The sequence below is a fragment of the Martes martes genome (genome assembly GCF_963455335.1).
Source record: "Martes martes genome assembly, chromosome: 7".
NCBI lineage: Eukaryota > Metazoa > Chordata > Mammalia > Carnivora > Mustelidae > Martes > Martes martes.
Window position 1 is genome coordinate 29,978,409 of NC_137894.1, and position 17,527 is coordinate 29,995,935.

Below are 17,527 nucleotides of genomic sequence, written 5' to 3' on the forward strand. Positions count from 1 at the left end.
CTACCCCTGGGTGTTTCCCAGGCAGAGAGGCCTGGAGAACAGCAGGTGTGGTGGGAGTGGTCAGAGGTCAGAGTAGGGTCTTTGCGGTCTGAGGAGAAGCCACTGTACTATCTCAACAAGAAGGACGGTAACCCTACATAGGAAAAGTCTCGCTCTGGCTTTGGTGTTCAGAACAGCTGTAGGGCAGGGATCAGGGGTCAAAGCTGGGACACGGGGAAGCTATGGCAATAATCCAGGCCAGAAGGGATGGCGTGCGAGGGAGGGAGGAGTCAGGGATGACTCCACGGCAAGAACACAGCTGCCATCCTGAGAAGCAGGAGGACTAGGAGAGGCGCGCAGGTCGGGAGGCTGTCTGGTCCAGGCCAGCTCTGAGCTGGTCCTTAGACATCCTCACGGAGCTGTCAGGAAGCAAGTGGATACGTGAGTCTGGAGTTCGGGAGAGAGCAGTCCAGGCTGGAGACAGATGTAAGAGGGTCACCGGCAGAGCCGACCTGGGATGACACGTGGGATGTGCCTGTAGATAGAGGAGACTCTAGAGGCCATGCTGTAGGCATCGGGGAGAAGAGGGGGGGACCATGGAGTCTACGAAGGAGCAGCTAACGAGACAGGAGGAAAACATGAGAGTGGGCCGTGCTGGACGCCGACGGGTGTTAGAGGAGGGAATGCACGATGATGTCCAGTGCCGCCTGCCGAGCAGGTGAGCAACATGAGGCCCGTGAACCCACCGTCGGGTCTCACAACGCAGACACCGTGCGTACCCTCGGTGAGGACGGGAGCAAAGGCCTGTGTAGTCTGCACTCAGGACAGCGTAGAGCAGGTTCTAGACTATTCTTTTTGGAGTTTTGCTGTAAAGGAGAACAAAATGCGGAGAGGGGTGACACATGTTGGTGGAAAAAGTGAAGTCACGGGTCTTTTCTTTAAGAGGGAAGAGAGGAGGTGGCTGGGGGGCTGGGTGCCGTCAGTTAAGCATCCAAGTAGATTTCAGCTCCAGTGGTGATCTCAGGGTCATGAGATCGAGGCCTGCACTGGACTCTGTGCATAGCTCAGGGCTTGCTGGAGTTTCTGCCTCTGCCCCTCTCCCCCACGCACGCACGTGCTCTTGCTCTCTCTCAAAAGTAAGTAAGTAAATAAATAAATCTTTAAAAGAAAAAAGACGAAAGAGAGAATAACATGGTTGAGTAATGATGGGAATGTTCTCTTTTTGGGGGGAAATTGTCGCCATAGGAGAAAGGAGGGAGCTGGTGAAACTGGTGTCCTCAGTGGGAAAGAGGGGCAGGGACCCAGGGCAGAAGTGGAAGGGCCAGCTGCCGAGAGAGAAGCGTTCGAATACTGCTTTTCTTGCGGGCTCAGAGAGGGGAGGTGATTTGCCTGAGGAAGCAGAGCCCAGATTTCACAAGGCATCAGGCTCTAGATCCAGTGTCCTCACTGCCGCATGACTGCCGATCGTGATCCACTGAGCTAGTGAGGGAGAACACAGGTCACAGACATGGAGCCGGGGAGAGCCAGGAGAGCCGACAGTGAGGCTGGGCACCAGGGTCTTGTCAAGGAGACTGCAAGGGGCTTCCAGGCACCACGGGCTTTTAACCTGCCTCTCATCCCAAAATGGGGTCCCTCCCCAGGTGTATGCTGGGAATATTCTGTATGAACACGAGATGCCTCCTGAGCCCTTCTGGGAGGTCCACGACACCCTGGAGCTCCAACTGTCATCACCCCCTGCCCCGGATGTGGCTGCCACCCTTGTTGTGTCTGTGTCCTTCAAGGCTGCCTGTCCCCAGCGCCCCAGCCGCCTCTGGAGAAACAAAGGTGAACTATATGATGGGGGGACACTGGGCAAGTCCAGAAAGGAGGAGACACAAGGCCGGGGTCAGCAGCTCCCACGTCAGTTACCAGGATCTGGGAAGTTAAGGGATGGTGAGCAGGTGGGGACATTTTGAGGTCAGAGAGGAGACATGATCCTTATCCTCCAGGGGCCCCTGAGCCCCACCCTGGGGTACCTGGTCTGAGGGAAAAGGCACAACCTTGCCTTGCGGGTCCTGGTCTGAGGCTCTGAGGTCTTTCTTCAGTGGACAGGACCTTCATAGCCTACGTCCCACCCCTAGGTCTCTGGGTCCCCGAAGGCCAGCGGGTCGAGATCACCGCGGCCACCCTTGATGCCTCGAACCTCCTGGCCAGCATCCCGTCACCCCAGCGCCCAGAGCATGACGTGCTCTTCCAGATCACACAGTTCCCCACCCGGGGCCAGCTGCTGGTGGCCGAGGAGCCCCTCCACGCCGGCCGGCCCTACTTCCTGCAGTCCGAGCTGGCCGCAGGGCAGCTGGCCTATGCCCACGGCGGCGGGGGCACCCAGCAGGATGGCTTCCGCTTCCGCGCCCACCTCCAGGGGCCAGCAGGGACCTCCGTGTCAGGACCCCAGACCTCAGAGGCCTTTACCATCACCGTGCGGGATGTGAACGAGCGGCCGCCGCGGCCCCAGGCATCCGTGCCACTCCGGCTTACCCGGGGCTCCCGCGCGCCGGTCTCCCGGGCCCAGCTCAGTGTGGTGGACCCGGACTCGGCGCCCGGGGAGATTGAGTATGAGGTGCAGCGGGCTCCCCTCAATGGCTTCCTGAGTCTGGTGGGGGCCGGCCTGGGGCCAGTGACCCGCTTCACGCAAGCCGACGTGGATGCTGGGCGACTGGCTTTCGTGGCCAATGGGAGCAGCGTGGCTGGCATCCTGCAGCTGAGCGCATCCGACGGGGCCAGCCCTCCCGTGCCCATGTCCCTGGCCGTGGACGTTCTGCCATCGGCCATCGAGGTACAGCTGCGGGCGCCCCTGGAGGTGCCGCAGGCTGTGGGGCGCTCCTCCCTGAGCCGGCAGCAGCTGCGTGTGGTGTCAGACCGGGACGAGCCGGACGCCGCCTACCGCCTCACCCGGCGGCCCCGGTTCGGGCAGCTCCTGGTGGCTGGGCAGGCCACTGCCTCCTTCAGCCAGCTCCAGGTAGACCAGGGGGAGGTGGTCTTCGCCTTCACCAACTTCTCCTCCTCTCGAGACCACTTCGGCATCCTGGCGCTGGCCCGAGGGGCCAACGCGTCCGCCACGGTGAACGTCACTGTCAGGGCTCTACTGCGTGTGGGGGCTAGTGGGCCATGGCCCCAGGGGGCTACCCTGCGCTTGGACTCCACTGTCCTCGATGCTGGAGAGCTGGCCAACCGCACGGGCAGTGTGCCCCGTTTCCGGCTCCTGGCGGGACCCCAGCATGGCCGCGTGGTACGAGTGCCCCGGGCCAGGACGGAGCCCAGCGATAGCCAGCTTGTGGAGCAATTCACCCAGCAGGACCTTGAGGACGGAAGGCTGGGGCTGGAAGTGGGCAAGCCGGAGGGCCGGTCCCCTGGCCCCATGGGCGACAGTCTCGTTCTGGAGCTGTGGGCACGGGGTGTTCCCCCCGCTGTGGCCACACTGGACTTTGACACTGAGCCTTATGATGCGGCCCGACTCTACAGCGTGGCCCTGCTTCGTCTCCCCGAGCCTGCTCAGACCGAAGCAAGGAAACCAGAGAGCAGCACCCCCACGGGGGAGCCAGGCTCATTCGCCTCCAGCCCCGTGCCCACCGTGGCCAGCGGGGGCTTCCTGGGCTTCCTGGAGGCCAACATGTTCAGCGTCATCATCCCCGTGTGTCTGGTCCTCCTGCTCCTGGCACTCATCCTTCCTCTGCTCTTCTACCTCCGCAAACGCAACAAGACGGGCAAGCACGACGTCCAGGTCCTGACTGCCAAGCCCCGCAATGGCCTAGCGGGCGACAACGAGACCTTCCGCAAGGTAGAGCCGGGCCAAGCCATCCCGCTCACAGCGGTGCCCAGCCAGGGGCCCCCACCGGGGGGCCAGCCTGACCCAGAGCTGCTGCAGTTCTGCCGGACACCCAACCCTGCTCTCAAGAATGGCCAGTACTGGGTGTGAGCCCGGGCCTGGGCCCAGTTGCTGATCAGGCCAGGGACAGGCTTGCTCAGGCCCCGGCCCCATTGCTCCTATGCCCTGGTGCTGTCTGTGTATCCCCAGAGCCAGGGACACCTGGGGACATTTGGGGTGGAGGGTGCTGGGAGGAGGTCCCAGGGGTCCGGGACCAAGCAGAGTCAAGAGCTGGAATCCCCCCCAGCTTTCTCCATGCCTGGAGAACTGCAAGGGGGCGGGCCAAGGTCAGAGGCAGGCTTGGAGTCAATCCCCCTGCCCTGGAGCTAGTTTGGGCTGTCAAAACCAGAGTGACCTCCTAGATATGTCAGGACTCTGGATCCTGGGTCTGTGATCTTGGGTAAGTCACAGCTGACCCAGACTGCTGAGAGGGCAAGGAGAGGGGAGGGCTGGGGAGACAGATGGGGATTCCTGGCTTTTCCACTCCAAGCCAGGCCTCCCTTTGTCTCTGTCCCAGAGCCGACGGGAAAACTTTTTCCCCTGGTTTTTTAGGGAGATGGTATTCCCTGGAGCAGAGGACAGGAGGAGGGAGCCCCTCCACTCTCTAGGAGACATAAGCCAGTAGAATAATACATTCAGGGAACAAGATGGGGTGGGTTGCTCTGGGCATGGGTTTATTTAAGGGGGATTGCAAGGAAGCTATTTAACACAGTGTCGAGCTCGCCCGGACTGAGGGAGCTTCTGAGAGTGTGGGAGGGAGGAAGGTCTGAGGCCAGTTCATACCTGGAGCCCTACCTTGACAGGCTGAGGGCGAGGTAGACAGTGTGTGTCTGTGGCCCCGGACCTGGCTGGGCTGGGGAGTATGTGGGTCTCAGGCCAGAGGTCACTACAATGCCTGTGCTCCCCGAAGGACTGGGGGTGAGCAGTTGAGGACACTCAACTCCCTGGGGCCTGGATAAACGGTGTTGTGGAGGTTCTGGACAGATGCGTGTTGTTTGTCTGACCATGCACTGGGCCCTTGTCCACACCGGCCTGCACTCCTCTGGGGCAGGCCGTCCCACCAGGCCTCAGCCAGCAGGCTGGACAGGGCCATGTAAGCCCTCAACGAACGTCCACCTCCAGGGGCCTTTCAGATCTCCTCTGCCCCCACCTGTGTAGGCAGGTGGGCCAGTCTTTGTGGGATAGGACCAAAGCCCTTTGGTTTAGTAGAGATAGGCTAGGCCCCTTCCTCGGAGCTCAAAGAAACAATGGAACCAGGAGATGTATTAAACATCCCAGCCATAGATGTCTTAGTCTGAGTTTTGGCCTCCACAACCTTGTCCTTCTCCATCTACCTCTCAAGCAGTTGGAGCAGCAAAGGTCAGGAGACTGAGGGGGTTACATAGGGATCCCAAGGCTGGGACCTGGTGCTGTGGGGGAGACGAGGGGACCGCCACCGGTGCCTTCCCTTGGTTCCCTGGAGATTTTCCCAAGGAACATTTCTGTTGGTCTCCGCCCCCCAACAAGAAGACTGAGGGTGCCCCTTCTCAAAGGCAGGGTAAGCAACAAGGATTCTGAAAAGCCAGCTGCCCCGAGAGGCCATCCTCTGGTTAGAGAGGTATTAGAGATACAGGGTCTCCAGAAGACCCTCCATGAGCTGCTCGGGAGTCACGACCCCTGCCCCTCTCCCTTTTGAGAGTTATGGGCAATGAGGACAGATTCTGGATCCCAGGATGCTGCCTGGCAGTAAGCGGACGTCCTCAAAGGAAACACAGTGTGAGAGGTGTGGGATCTGGGACGTTGGAGCCCAGGGCCTCAGCACAGTCAGACTGGGGGTGGAGAGCCCTAGCCAGCCTTTGACAGCTGACCGGTGTCTGGGGACCAGAAGCACCCTTTCCTTGTGTCTCCATATTGGGAACATCTGAATCAGGAACTAGGGCAAGAAAGGAAACTCCCTCCTCCCCACTGTGCTGTCCCCAGAGCGCCCTGCCAAGATGCCTCTTAGCATCCCCTTTCCATCCCAGCATTCCCCAGATCCTCCTCTATTCTCAAGATGTGGGCAGGTCACCTGGAATCCTGGACTATCAGTACTGAAAGGGCCCCCAGGGGACCAAGGGCAGGCTAAGAATCAGAGAGGGCTGTCCAGTCACACACAGCCAGGCAGCACTAGCCAACTCTTCTTGCCACACTGAAGAGCCTGTCCCAGGCCCGTATGTGGGACCCCCCACAGAGACCCCTCTCCAGCAGGAGTTCCAAATCCCAACCTGGCTTCCTTCTACAGCCTAGTCTCTCTGGCACCCCTTGGGCCAGCCTCATACAAGGGGCCCTGCCAAGGGAGTCTCCATGCCACACCCCAGGCACTCTGCCCTGCCTCTTCCTAGAGCTTGGGGCCAGATCCTCAGGGCCCTCATATCTGACGCCAGACTCCACCCAGGGCGACCAGTTTCCCTGGGAGTGTAACCCGAGACAAGGGTGACAGACCCGCCAGGCAGGATCTGGCCTCATCTCCTATTTCCCGCCCCTCCCAGGACTGACGACACCGTCTCTGTTCGCTCAGCCAGCCTGTCCTGCCCCCCCAGAGAGCTGGCACAGGCTGACACTGCTCCAGCTCCTTTAAGCCTCTGCTGACCAGGGGGCCAGCACCCAGGGCATTGTGCACAAGGCTCCATGAGGACCTGGGAGAAGGTCTTTCACCGGAACACCGAATCTGGAACCCACTCTAAATGTGGGGCCTCCATTTAAGTAAATCTCTTGCAGATTTCAGACCAGCCCCCAAGGCTTAAAGGGATTGTTATCCACTTTGCAAAATAACTCACTATCCCCTTACTTTAAGAAGGCAGCTCCTCCTAGGCACTGAGATAGAAGCCAACCTGGGCACAAGTGTTTAGGAATGTGTGGGAGCACGCTGACCCTCTTCTTTACACACACACACACACACACACACACACACACAGTGCACTTATGCACATAGCTGTGTACCTTTAGACCTTCAGACGCACCCCGCCAACATAAATACCTGCCCACGTAATATGTATGCCCGCACGTCCATACAGGCACACACACAGACTTGGGAGAGAAGTACTCTGCACTTGTGGGCCCTCCTACAGGCCTCAGAGCTGCCCATGGGGAACCAAGGGCTGGGACTCCCTGACACCCAGAGGCCCAGACTGACATAAGCAGAGCCAGGAAGCGGAACCACAGCAGGAGAGGGTGTGGGGAACAGGGTAGGGATGGCCAGAGGGCCCAGTTCTTGGGGTCCCCAGCTTGGAAGTCCTGCCCACCACCCTAAATGTTTTACCCGCTTAGATGCTAAAGAAGGGGCTCCCTCTGAGCCCCTCTCCTAGTGCTAGGAGCTGGCCCTTTAAGCGGAGCTACTTGGGCTGGAACCATCATCCCCCAGTAGGAAGCAGAGACATGGACCTCCCTGCCCTGCCCCCACTCCACGTTGTCTCCCGACTGGGATAGGAATGGCCAGGTGCTGGCATCTTTCTCTAGGCCCCAAAGGTTCAGGATTTTTTTTTTTTTAAGATTTTATTTATTTATTTGACAGAAAGAGATCACAAGTAGGCAGAGAGGCAGCTAGAGAGAGAGGAAGGGAAGCAGATTCCCTGCTGAGCAGAGAGCCCGATGTGGGGCTCGATCCCAGGACCCTGGGATCATGGCCTGAGCCGAAGGCAGAGGCTTTAACCCACTGAGCCACCCAGGCGCCCCTAGATTCAGGATGTTAAAGGAATGGAGGTACCTGGGCAGCCCCCGGAGTGCTCTGGTTGGGTTTCCATTCCTTGCCACACCACATGAGGAGGCCCTGGCAAATGGCAGGAGCCAGGATGGGAGCCAGCCCTGCTGGAGCCCTCTCTCCACAGCCCCTCTCCTACCCGAGGTTGGCTCAGAGTTCACACTGTCCCTGTCTGGTCTCCACTGGGATTAGTGGGCAAGGGCATTTGGGGCCAAAAATGCTGTGGGAGATGCCCATAGGGATCCACCCAGCCCTTCCTGAAGAGTCCCAAACATGCCAATGAGTAACTACCACAACATGACGTGCCCCCTAACCCAGGCGTGCCAACGGGCTGCAGAGGGGAAGCCCAGAGTGGGCAGGCAGCTGGCTCTGCCTGCTTCCCTCTTTCCTGAGAGAGCGTGGGGTCTTTCCATGGAAGGGGCAGCCATGCAGCTGCTAACACTGAGTGTGCCCAGCTACCCCCAGTCACACTGCCCTTCTCGGTGTCATGAGGTACAGTATTCAACTGATAGCTGCTGTCCTCACTAAGGATGCCAGCTCTTTGGGGGCACCTGGGTGGCTCAGTTGGTTAAGCATCCAGCTCTTGATTTTGGCTCAGGTCATGGTCTTGGGGTGGTAAGATCAAGCCCCGAGTCAAGCTCTACTCCCAGCGTGGATAAACTCTCTCTCTCTCTCTCTCTTCCTCTGTCCCCCCGTCCTCATGCATGTGCTCTCTCTCTTAAAAAAAAAAAAGAGGGGCGCCTGGGTGGCTCAGTGGGTTAATGCCTCTGCCTTCGGCTCAGGTCATGATCCCAGCGTCCTGGGATCGAGCCCCGCGTCGTGCTCTCTGCTCAGCAGGGAGCCTGCTTCTCTCCCGGCCTCTCTGCCTGCTTGTGATCTCTGTCTGTCAAATAAATAAATAAAATCTTAAAAAAAAAAAAAGAGAGAGAGAGAGAGATGCCACCTCCTCAGAGGATAACTGGTGGGTGGTTGCGCTGTGTTCCTTCACAAGGCAGATGTCCTAAGACCCCCTGAAGACAAAAGTAACCCTTGGTTAGATCAACCAGTGGCCAAGAAGGGACTTTTCAAGGAGCTTCCATGCCCCTCAACCTGGGCACTGCCAGCTCTGTTAGTGCAAAGCCTCAAGGTAATGCCAAGGCTTCCTCTGGGTGCCTTGTAAGCTCACAGAGGGCTCAGGCGACCCCGTCTCTGGGTCCTGGAGGCCCGAGCTGGATGGGCTGTCTAAGTCTTTGTCGCTCAAAGTGTGGTCCATACCCAGAGGACCAGAAGCATTTGGGAGCTTATTAGAAATAAGAACTCCGGGGACACTTAGCCGGCTCAGACAGGAGAGTGTGAGATTCTTGGTCTCAGGGCTGGCAGTTTGAGCCCCATGTTGAGTGGAGAGATTACTTAAAAACAAAATCTTCAAAAAGGAAAAAGAAAAAATGAGGGCTCTCAGGCCTCACCCCAGATCAGCTGAAACAGACTCTGCGTTTTAACAAATAGTAAAGTTAAGACACATTGACTTAGGTCCTACCCCTCCACCTCCAAATGGAGAAACAGCTCAGAGAGGCAGGGACAAGGTCAAGACCATGGTAAGTCAATGGCAGAGCTAGAAAGAGGTCAGACCCCATGATCCAGTCCCAGAGTTTTGTCTTTCAACTCAAGTCCCTATATCCTCTGCAGATTTGGGGGGTCAGGGTTCTGTTGTGGGGGTTCCTGCTCAGGAGCCTCCACTGAGGACAAGAGGGGAGCAGAGGAGGACGAGGCCAGTAGCCAGGTCTGATCAGTGGGGAGGGTCTGCAGAAGAAGCCCACTTCCACCCTTACCTCCCAAGACAGGCTCCTGGAACATACACCAACCCCCTGCCACCCCACCTTCTGCAATCAGCTAGTCCTTCCCTCCCCAACCATCTGGGTCCACCTGTAGAGGGAGGGACAAAAGGAGGAGTCCAGCCAAAGCCCCCAGCCAGGGCACTGGTTCTCCCGCACAGTAGAGACACAGCAGCCAGCAGAGGAAGGGGAAAGAAGCTGGCCATCAGGCCACAATGCAGGCCTGGTCAAGAAGGAGGGCATGGGCCTCCCACAGCACTCTGTCCTGTCCTGCAGGGGTGGGAAGCAAGGGAGGCTGGACCAATCACTGTCCCTTCTGGTCCCAGAACAAATGCCGTGGCCCCCCAGCCTATGTGCTGTCCTGGTGCTGTGCGTGCCTTTGAGAGCCCCAACTCCCTTCCCCTGCCAGGTTGCTGGGGCCCCCAGCCCTCTGTCCCTTGCAGTAAACATAGTTCAAGGCTGTGTGCCCATCGGGGGCAATGGCCAGCCGGGCCCAGGACTAGGTTCATAGCAGATGTTCGGTAAACGTTTGTTGACAGAATAGAGCCCCTCCCTTCCCACAATCCAAAAGGTCTCTAACCCCCAATCCCACTCTGACCCCATATCCTGACTTCCCATCTGGTTCCCCTGGCTTCCCTCATCCCTAGGAGTGCTAATAAGGCTCCCAACCACAGCTCTGGTCCCCAGATCCCTTCCAGGGCCCAGGCAGACCTGGCCCCAGGTCCTAAGTTTCTAAGGAGCAGGTTTAAACTGTCCCTGTCAGACTCTTCAGCACCCACTTCTCTCTTCCTCCATACTTACCTGTGGCTCCCGCCTACCAGATGCCTGGGGTCTAGCTCTCAGAAGCACATGGGCAGAACACTTCGACCCAATCATATGTGGGAGCCTACCACTGATGCAATCAAACTGATTAAATGGGACAGGAGGAGGAGACAACCCAGGACTCCCTGACACTCGCCTTCCCCTGCCCTACAGCTCCTCCTCAGATCGTCCTGGAGCCACTGGCCACCGTGCCAGCTATTCTAACCACTGTAGGGCCTACCCGATCCCAACCTTCAGGGGCAAGCAGCGGAGACGAGTCAAGGGCTTCCCCAACTTTACCTGGCCCAGAGGACCCTGCATTCGGTTGGAGGTCTCAAGAGTCCCAGCCTACCTCCTGGAGGCTTGAAACCCTTCCAGATGCCAAAGATGCACCTTCCAGCAGAGGGACTCCTGGCATCTAGAGAGGCATCGGCATAAGTGTGAGCCAGGGATGCCAGACACGCGGGCCAGGGCAGAGACCTTCAAGTGCCAGACAGCAGCAAGGAGAACCCTGTCAGGTCTTGTTGGGGAAGGTGGAGCCTTTTCTACAGGGCTATTGGTTGAGCAAGCAGGCAGGTGGGTGAGGCTGGAGGAGGCCGAGCACTCCTGGAAGTCTGTGAGTCAGGGCAGAAGGGCTCCTCCTGAGTCAGCCCTGCTAACAGGTTGCCCTGTGAGGCAACTAGGGCAGGACCCAGGGACCCGAGAAGGTTCCAGGCCCTGGGACTTCAGCCCCTCTGCCCCATGAGCTGCCCTGCCTGAGAAGCTCAGTCTGGGGATAGACGCGATGAACTAGAGAAGGGAGGGCAGCGACGGTGATTGTGTCTGCCCAATGAACTTGTACAAGTCCACGCACCTGTGAATGGGAAGTTCGACCCTAGCAAGTATGGAGCCAGGCCTGGGAGAGCTTGCTACCTGCTTCTGCCTACAGCCCCGCCTCCTGTCTTCATTTCTGCCCAGTTCCCAGTTCCTACAGCCATGAATGGTACGTGATTGGCCTGGGGCCCCACCCCCTTGCCTGCATTAGAACCTCTCAACCAAGGCTGCTTTTCAAAGTGTTGTGGCAAAGCCCTTAGAACAGCACCAGGCACATAGTAAATGCTCAGTAAATGTTGACTATTATTATCAGTGCTGTTATAATGGTTGTTATTATTGGATCGGCTAGCATATGGGTCTGACATATTGTAGAAGCTTAAGAAATGTTCAGATTGACATTATTGTTATTACTATGATTTACGACAGCCATCTCGGTGCCTGGCACAGATTACACGCTAAAAAATGCTCAGTCCTGGAGCATCTGGAAATTCCCCATTTGGAAAAGAGGGACATCCAGGCACTCTCCTTTGCTGGGCTTTGGCGGGAAGAGTGAGGTGTGCAGACAGGTTCAAGTTCTGGCTAGAAGCTGGCAGCCACACTGACCTCCATTTCTCCACCCCACCCTACTGATCCAGAAGAGCTCAGAGGAAGCTTGACCCCAGGGACCCAAGAGGGAGGAGTCGTACTTGAACCTGGCCGGCTGGTGGAGGAAGGCAGGGTGGGAGCAAGGGTGGGCCCAGGGAGGGCCAGAGCACAGGGGATTCCAAGAAAGGGGAGCCTGGACTATGCCTGAAGAACAGGGAGTGCCAAGCTTAAAACGGGAACACGAGGGCAGGGGCCAGATGACGTGGAGCCAGAGGGACCAGAAGACCGGCCCCAGAGCTGACAGGGGCTCTGGGGATCAGGCTGAGAGAAGCTCCCATGGAATTCCCAGTCTGATAGGGAGTAGCCGCCCGCCCGGAGTCAAGCTGTGCTGGGCTGGAAGCTTGTCCTTCCCCACTGCCCTCCTGCCAGGGCCAACCCTTTAAGATACAGAACTGTGGTGGGGAGCAGGGGACTGCTGAGCCCCTGGACCAGAACTCTGCATCCAGGTGCCCCCCCCCCCCCAGTTTGAGTGAGCTCAGTGGGAGCCTTAGGAGTCAACCAGGTTGGAATACCACCATCCCTCCTACATAGTGGGCCGCCCCCCACCCAGCTCGTGCCAGCCCAACCAGGCTGGGCTTCAGTGCCAGGGAGGGAGGAGGTGACCTGCTCTGCCCCCTGGGATGGCACGGCCTCCTACTCCCCAGAAGACAAGGAGTGGCTCTCTGGGCCACCCTAGCCTCATACCCAGCCCTCCAGCGGAATGAGCAGGGAAATAGTACATACATCCTTCCCACCTTTTCCCAAGCCATGCCTTGCTGAGAAAGGGGGAAACACTCCCCAGAACAAGTCCCTGGATCCTGTGGGGTGTGGGAGGTGATGTCAGAGAGGAAGCACGCTTTCAGCCACCAGCTGCTGCAGCAACACATGCACACATACTCACACGTGCACATATGCACGCAAGCATAGGCACGCACACACGCACGCAAGCATGCACACATGCACACGCACACTCCCACATGCACACACACACACACACACACATTCACAGGACTGCCCCACATGACAGTGCACACAGGCGTGTGCAGAGGCATTCGCTGACAGCAGACGACCTGTGCAAACCACAGCCCACACACCTCCCCTCCCAAAGATCTGAGACACAGACCTGCAGACATCCCAAGTCCTGGGGCTGTGAGCACCGCGGGGGTGAGGGGGGGTGCTGCAGCCCTGAGCGAGATGAACACCAGCTCCCCCCAGGGCTGCCTTCTAACCAACAGACATAGTTAAAATCTAACTTTTGCCTAGAAGTATTTATTTGCAGATGAGAATGTGTGATGTCTGGAGTTCGCAGGAAGCTAGGGATGTAGGGGAGTAAAGTACTGGCCTAGGGTTGATCATTGCTGAAGTTCACATATGGGCATGTGGGGAGAGATTACATTAGTTTCTCCATTTTTGTATATGTTTGAGACATACACGTATACAGTTGGCAGTTGATAATAAATAAAGTGAAGAACAGTAAGGCAGGGCAAGGGGACAGAGGACTAGGACTAGGAAGACTCTTGAGCTTCTCCAAGGAGGTAACATTTTAAGCAATGACTTGAATTAACTGAAGTTCAAACCACACAAACATCTGAGAGGAAGAACATTCCAAACAGAGGGGGCCAGCAAATGCAAAGGCCCTGAGGTGCAAGCATGCCAGACTTATGAGGAACAGCCAAGAGTATAGTGGGTCTGGAATTCTGTGACCAAAGGGACAGAGGTCCAAGGCACCATCAGAAAGGGGCCTTGTGGGCTGTGGCAGCAGCTTGGAAGCTGGAGTCAGAATGGCAGGAAGCCCTAGAGGTTGAAAGCGGGGTCAGATATGTTTGGATTTAGAATAGTCTTTTTTTTTTTTTTTAAAGATTTTGTTTATTTATTTGAGAGAGAGTGCGTGCATGCATGAGTTGGGAGGAGGGGCAGAGGGAGAAGCAGGCTCCCCCCTGAGCAGGGAGCCCCACGTGGGGCCGGATCCCAGGACCCTGAGATCACGACCTGAGCCGAAGGCAGACCCTTAACCGCTTAACCAACTCAGCCCCCCAGACGCCCCTAGAGTACAGTCTTAAGAGATCACTCCGACCCCTGTTGGACCATCAGGGAATGGTTGAGAAAGCAGAACAGCTCGGAGGCTACTCCAGCTGTCTACACAGTGGGTGGCTTGGGCCAGGCAGTGAGACAGTGACACAGGTCAGGGTTGGGATCTCTTCTGAGGAGCTTCCCAAGGCTTTGCTCATGGATGGATTTGGAGTGTGACAGAAGGAGAGGTACTGAGCCTGCCTGCACATCTAGGCCTGGCTTCAGGGTGAGAGTTGTTGCCTCTTCTAGGCTGGGGAGCACAGGGAAAAGCACGTGTGGCCGAATGGCCACAGGCACAGAGTGCCAGCACGGGGACTCTCAAACGAGCACAGGTGCACCCATGGACGGGCTCTCAGCGACCACACAGGCAGACGCACACGCTCCAGGCTGCCAGGCACAGGCACAGGCACACACCCCATTCCCTCCCCACCAACCCCCCCACCGCCGCCCACCCTCCCCCACCCGGAAGCCCCAGGGCCGGGGTACCCCACCCTCTCCAGCTTGGCCTCAGCACTCCCAAGAACCCAGCCCTACCATCTCCTTACCAAGCCTCACTCTCACCCCCAGACCGGCCCCTCAAGCAAGGGGTTTCCTGACTCACTTCCTTCCCAGACACCTGAGTCTGGCCCCTGACCCCTGTCCTGCCTTTATCTGCCCAGCCCATTCTCCCATGGCCAGATTCTGCTCCCACACTCCAGCCTGAGACCCTACAGAAAATTATCAGTCAAAAGATATTTGCTTGGCGCTCTCTGGGGACCAAACCCGCTGCCCTTGCCCCTGCTAACTCAAGGCATGCACCCACCCCCAGCCACTACCTGCCACTCGCCACCCACCTCCCCGTGCCCCTCGATCCCCGGCACGCCTGCGCTTACCCCACAGCAGGACAGCTGCCCCCAGCCTGCCCAGCCTGTCCACCTCAGAAGGGCACAGCTCTGCGTCTTAATGGGATACACGGACAAGCAGCGCGACCTCGTGCCCATGACCCCGTGGCCCTGAGCCTCCGTTCGCTGGGACGCGCTGGCACTCATTCTCACCTCCCGTGCAGTTGCAGACAAGCGGTAACTCAGGGGAGGCACTGAGCCCGATGCCCAGCACCAGGGCTACACAGCAGCCATGCAGTGTGAGTCGCTGTGCCCTTGGGTCGCCCCCCACCTTGCTAGCCTGGGCGGCTCCGAAGACACAGTGCCCCGCAGCAGGGACGTGCTCACACTCGTGAGTGCGTGCCCTGGTGTGACTGTGACAACTGCCAACATCCGCCGAGGAAAACCCAGACTAAGGAGTCACCTTGCCTGAGGTCTCCTGTCTACCCAGGGAAGGTCTGACATGAGGCCACGTCTCTTAACCCTTGGGCCCCATGTTCCTGTGTGTGATGGTGTGTGTGACAGCCAACAAATGGCGCAGGGGATACCTCCTGCCCAGGGCTGACGAGTACCATGACAGGCAGGAAACCCCAAGGAGTGCTCCCTGTGAAGACATGGTGGCGACACGGGGTGCCTAGTCCCAGGCCCAGCCCTGCCATCTACCTACTGTGTGGCCTCAGACGGCTCACTCAAGCGGTTCTCTCACTAATGAACCAGCCTCCCTCTCCAGGGCTGCTCTAAAGGCTCTGCTCAAAGGCTGGCTGTCCCAGCTACTCCCTCCTGAACACTGGCTACGGGAAGGCACCATCCAGCTGATGTGTCCTGCCATGCAATCATGTAATCCTCCTAACAGCCATCTGGAAGGCCTGTTATAAATAGAGAAATAGAAGCATGAACCAACTAAAAAACGCCCCTGGAACAAGTACGTGTAGTGTAGGATTCGCACTAGGGCTCAGCTACTGCAGCCAATACCGGGGCCCTGCCTCCAGGGGTGGGGTAGAGGGAAAGGACACAGGGGGCTTGTGGCTCTCTGAGGTCAGTAGGGCTACCCCTGCCCATTACACTCCTGCCAAAATAGCTGCCAGGGGGACCAGGTCAGCCCAGAAGAGGCTCCAGGTGCCTCCATGAGGCCAACTCCTACCGCAAGCACCAACGGTTTGCCTCCCAGCGCAGGTGACCCAGGCCTGGGTACCATCTCACACCAGCTGGGCTGCTCTAGCACCCCCTCGCTAGGCCCCCTTTCCCCATCTGTAAAATGACGTTGATCATCTCTCGAAAGCAGATAGTGGTTTGGAAATACTGGCCATCCAGTGTGGGCCATGGTACTGCCTGCACTGGGGGAGGGTAGAAGCCCCAGAGGTGGGGAGATCCAGGAGCAGCAGGGTACTTGGCCCCTTCCTAGGTAGAGCCCCAAGGTGGCAGCCAGACCCCAGAGGACAAAGGCTTACATAGGCTCTCCAGAGCTTCTCGTGCTTGAGTATGTGCTGGGAGCTGTGGAATGTTGACCATGAGCCCCAAAGGGGACCACAGGCCCCAGAAGGGACTTTGGCCGGCCCCCTGAGGTTCCTTGAGGTCCACAGGTATACGGACAATCAAGGGAACCCCAAGTGCTCAAAATAGACCAAAGGCCAGACCCACAGAGGCCCTGGGATGGGAATCAAAGGAGCAGGTGGTGGGAAGACAGGGTGGGGAGAGAGGAGAAGATGACCAGAGGATCCAATGCTAACCTAGGACCATGGTGGGTACCCCAGGCCCAGCACCATGGTCCAAGAGTCTGCAAGAACTCACAATGTATTTGGGTGGGGGAGGGGGGGAAGTAGCAGGACACAAAAAGAAAAGAAAAAGACAAAATCAAAATTAACAAAGTTTAAGTAAATATCTGTAAGACAAGGCACTGCCAAGTAATAAACTGAACCCAACTGAAACAGGAGTATATGAGTGACCTTTAATGTGGAGAGCAGGCAAATTTTCATGTGTGTGACAGGCTCTGGGATTCAGCCTCTAAAATTCAAAGTGCCAGAGGCCTGCCCACCATCTTCAAATGGGCCATCCCCAAAACTTACATGCATCCTGTTAGAAAGGAGGTGCTCCCAGATCGATTTGAGATTCCTTTTCTACCATGTGAGGGAAGGAGAATGTGACAAAGAAATTCAGGCCAGTTGCAGAGAAACGAGGCGCTGTTCCTCACACAGGTTCATGTGTAAGGAGAAATCCTGGGTCAGGGCCATGGCCACTGTGCTGGGCTGTGGTCAGCCTCTTCATCCCTCCAGCTCCTTCCCATTTCAGCAGCTGGGTCTGCCTGCCTCCTGTTCTTTTACCTCTGGAGCAGAGCTCTGCCAGCCCCTTTTCCTTCAGACCTAAGTGAGTCAATCAAGACTTTGAGGAAAGACGTCAGGAAGCTGGGTTCGAGTCTAGCTCCACCTTCGTCTCACTGTGTGATCCCAGGCCGGGCCCATCTTCGCTGTAGCCAAGCCTCAGTCCCTTCATCTGTGCAATGGAACAATGCTGCCTACCAGGGCTGCTGTGAGGACCAGGGAGGCCACAGCTCTGTGAGACTTGCTTTTTCAACAGCCTGGACTGCACCGGGATTTGACTAACCAAACCAAACCAAAGGAATAAAAGGTTTGCGTTAAACTATCCTGAACCCTGGGACTGGGTTTCGCAAGCAGAGCTCCGTCTGGGGGAGGTGAGTTTTCATTTCTCTCCGTGGTTTTGGCCCGGGCTCCTCGTCTCCTACCCCAGCCCACGGAGCCATACTGGAGCTGAACTGGAAGGGAAGCAGGTTGGGGGGGGGGGGTGTTGGGGACCCGCCGGCTTGGCTCCGGGAGGCCTGAGACAGCAGGCAGGCAGGCAGGGCGGGCCCAGTCCTCGCATGCTTGGGGAGGAGACGGTGCAGGAATGTTCCTTCCGCCCAGGCCTGGGCCCTGCCCACCGCGTCCCGGCTCTGGTT

The 17,527-nt window shown here is 57.7% G+C and overlaps 1 protein-coding gene across 1 annotated transcript in view; it reads left to right on the top strand.

Annotated features, from left to right (window-relative positions):
* Positions 1-5,161, top strand: part of CSPG4 (chondroitin sulfate proteoglycan 4) — a gene marked incomplete at its 5' end in the record, with an annotated part of 36,031 nt that extends 30,870 nt beyond the window's left edge. Inside the window, 2 exons of the mRNA XM_080808628.1 lie at positions 1,620-1,803; positions 2,100-5,161. Coding sequence (XP_080664754.1) covers positions 1,620-1,803; positions 2,100-3,934 — 2,019 coding nt within the window. The 3' untranslated portion in view covers positions 3,935-5,161. The remainder of the gene's footprint in view (positions 1-1,619; positions 1,804-2,099) is intronic.
* Positions 5,162-17,527: the final 12,366 nt, after the last annotated feature.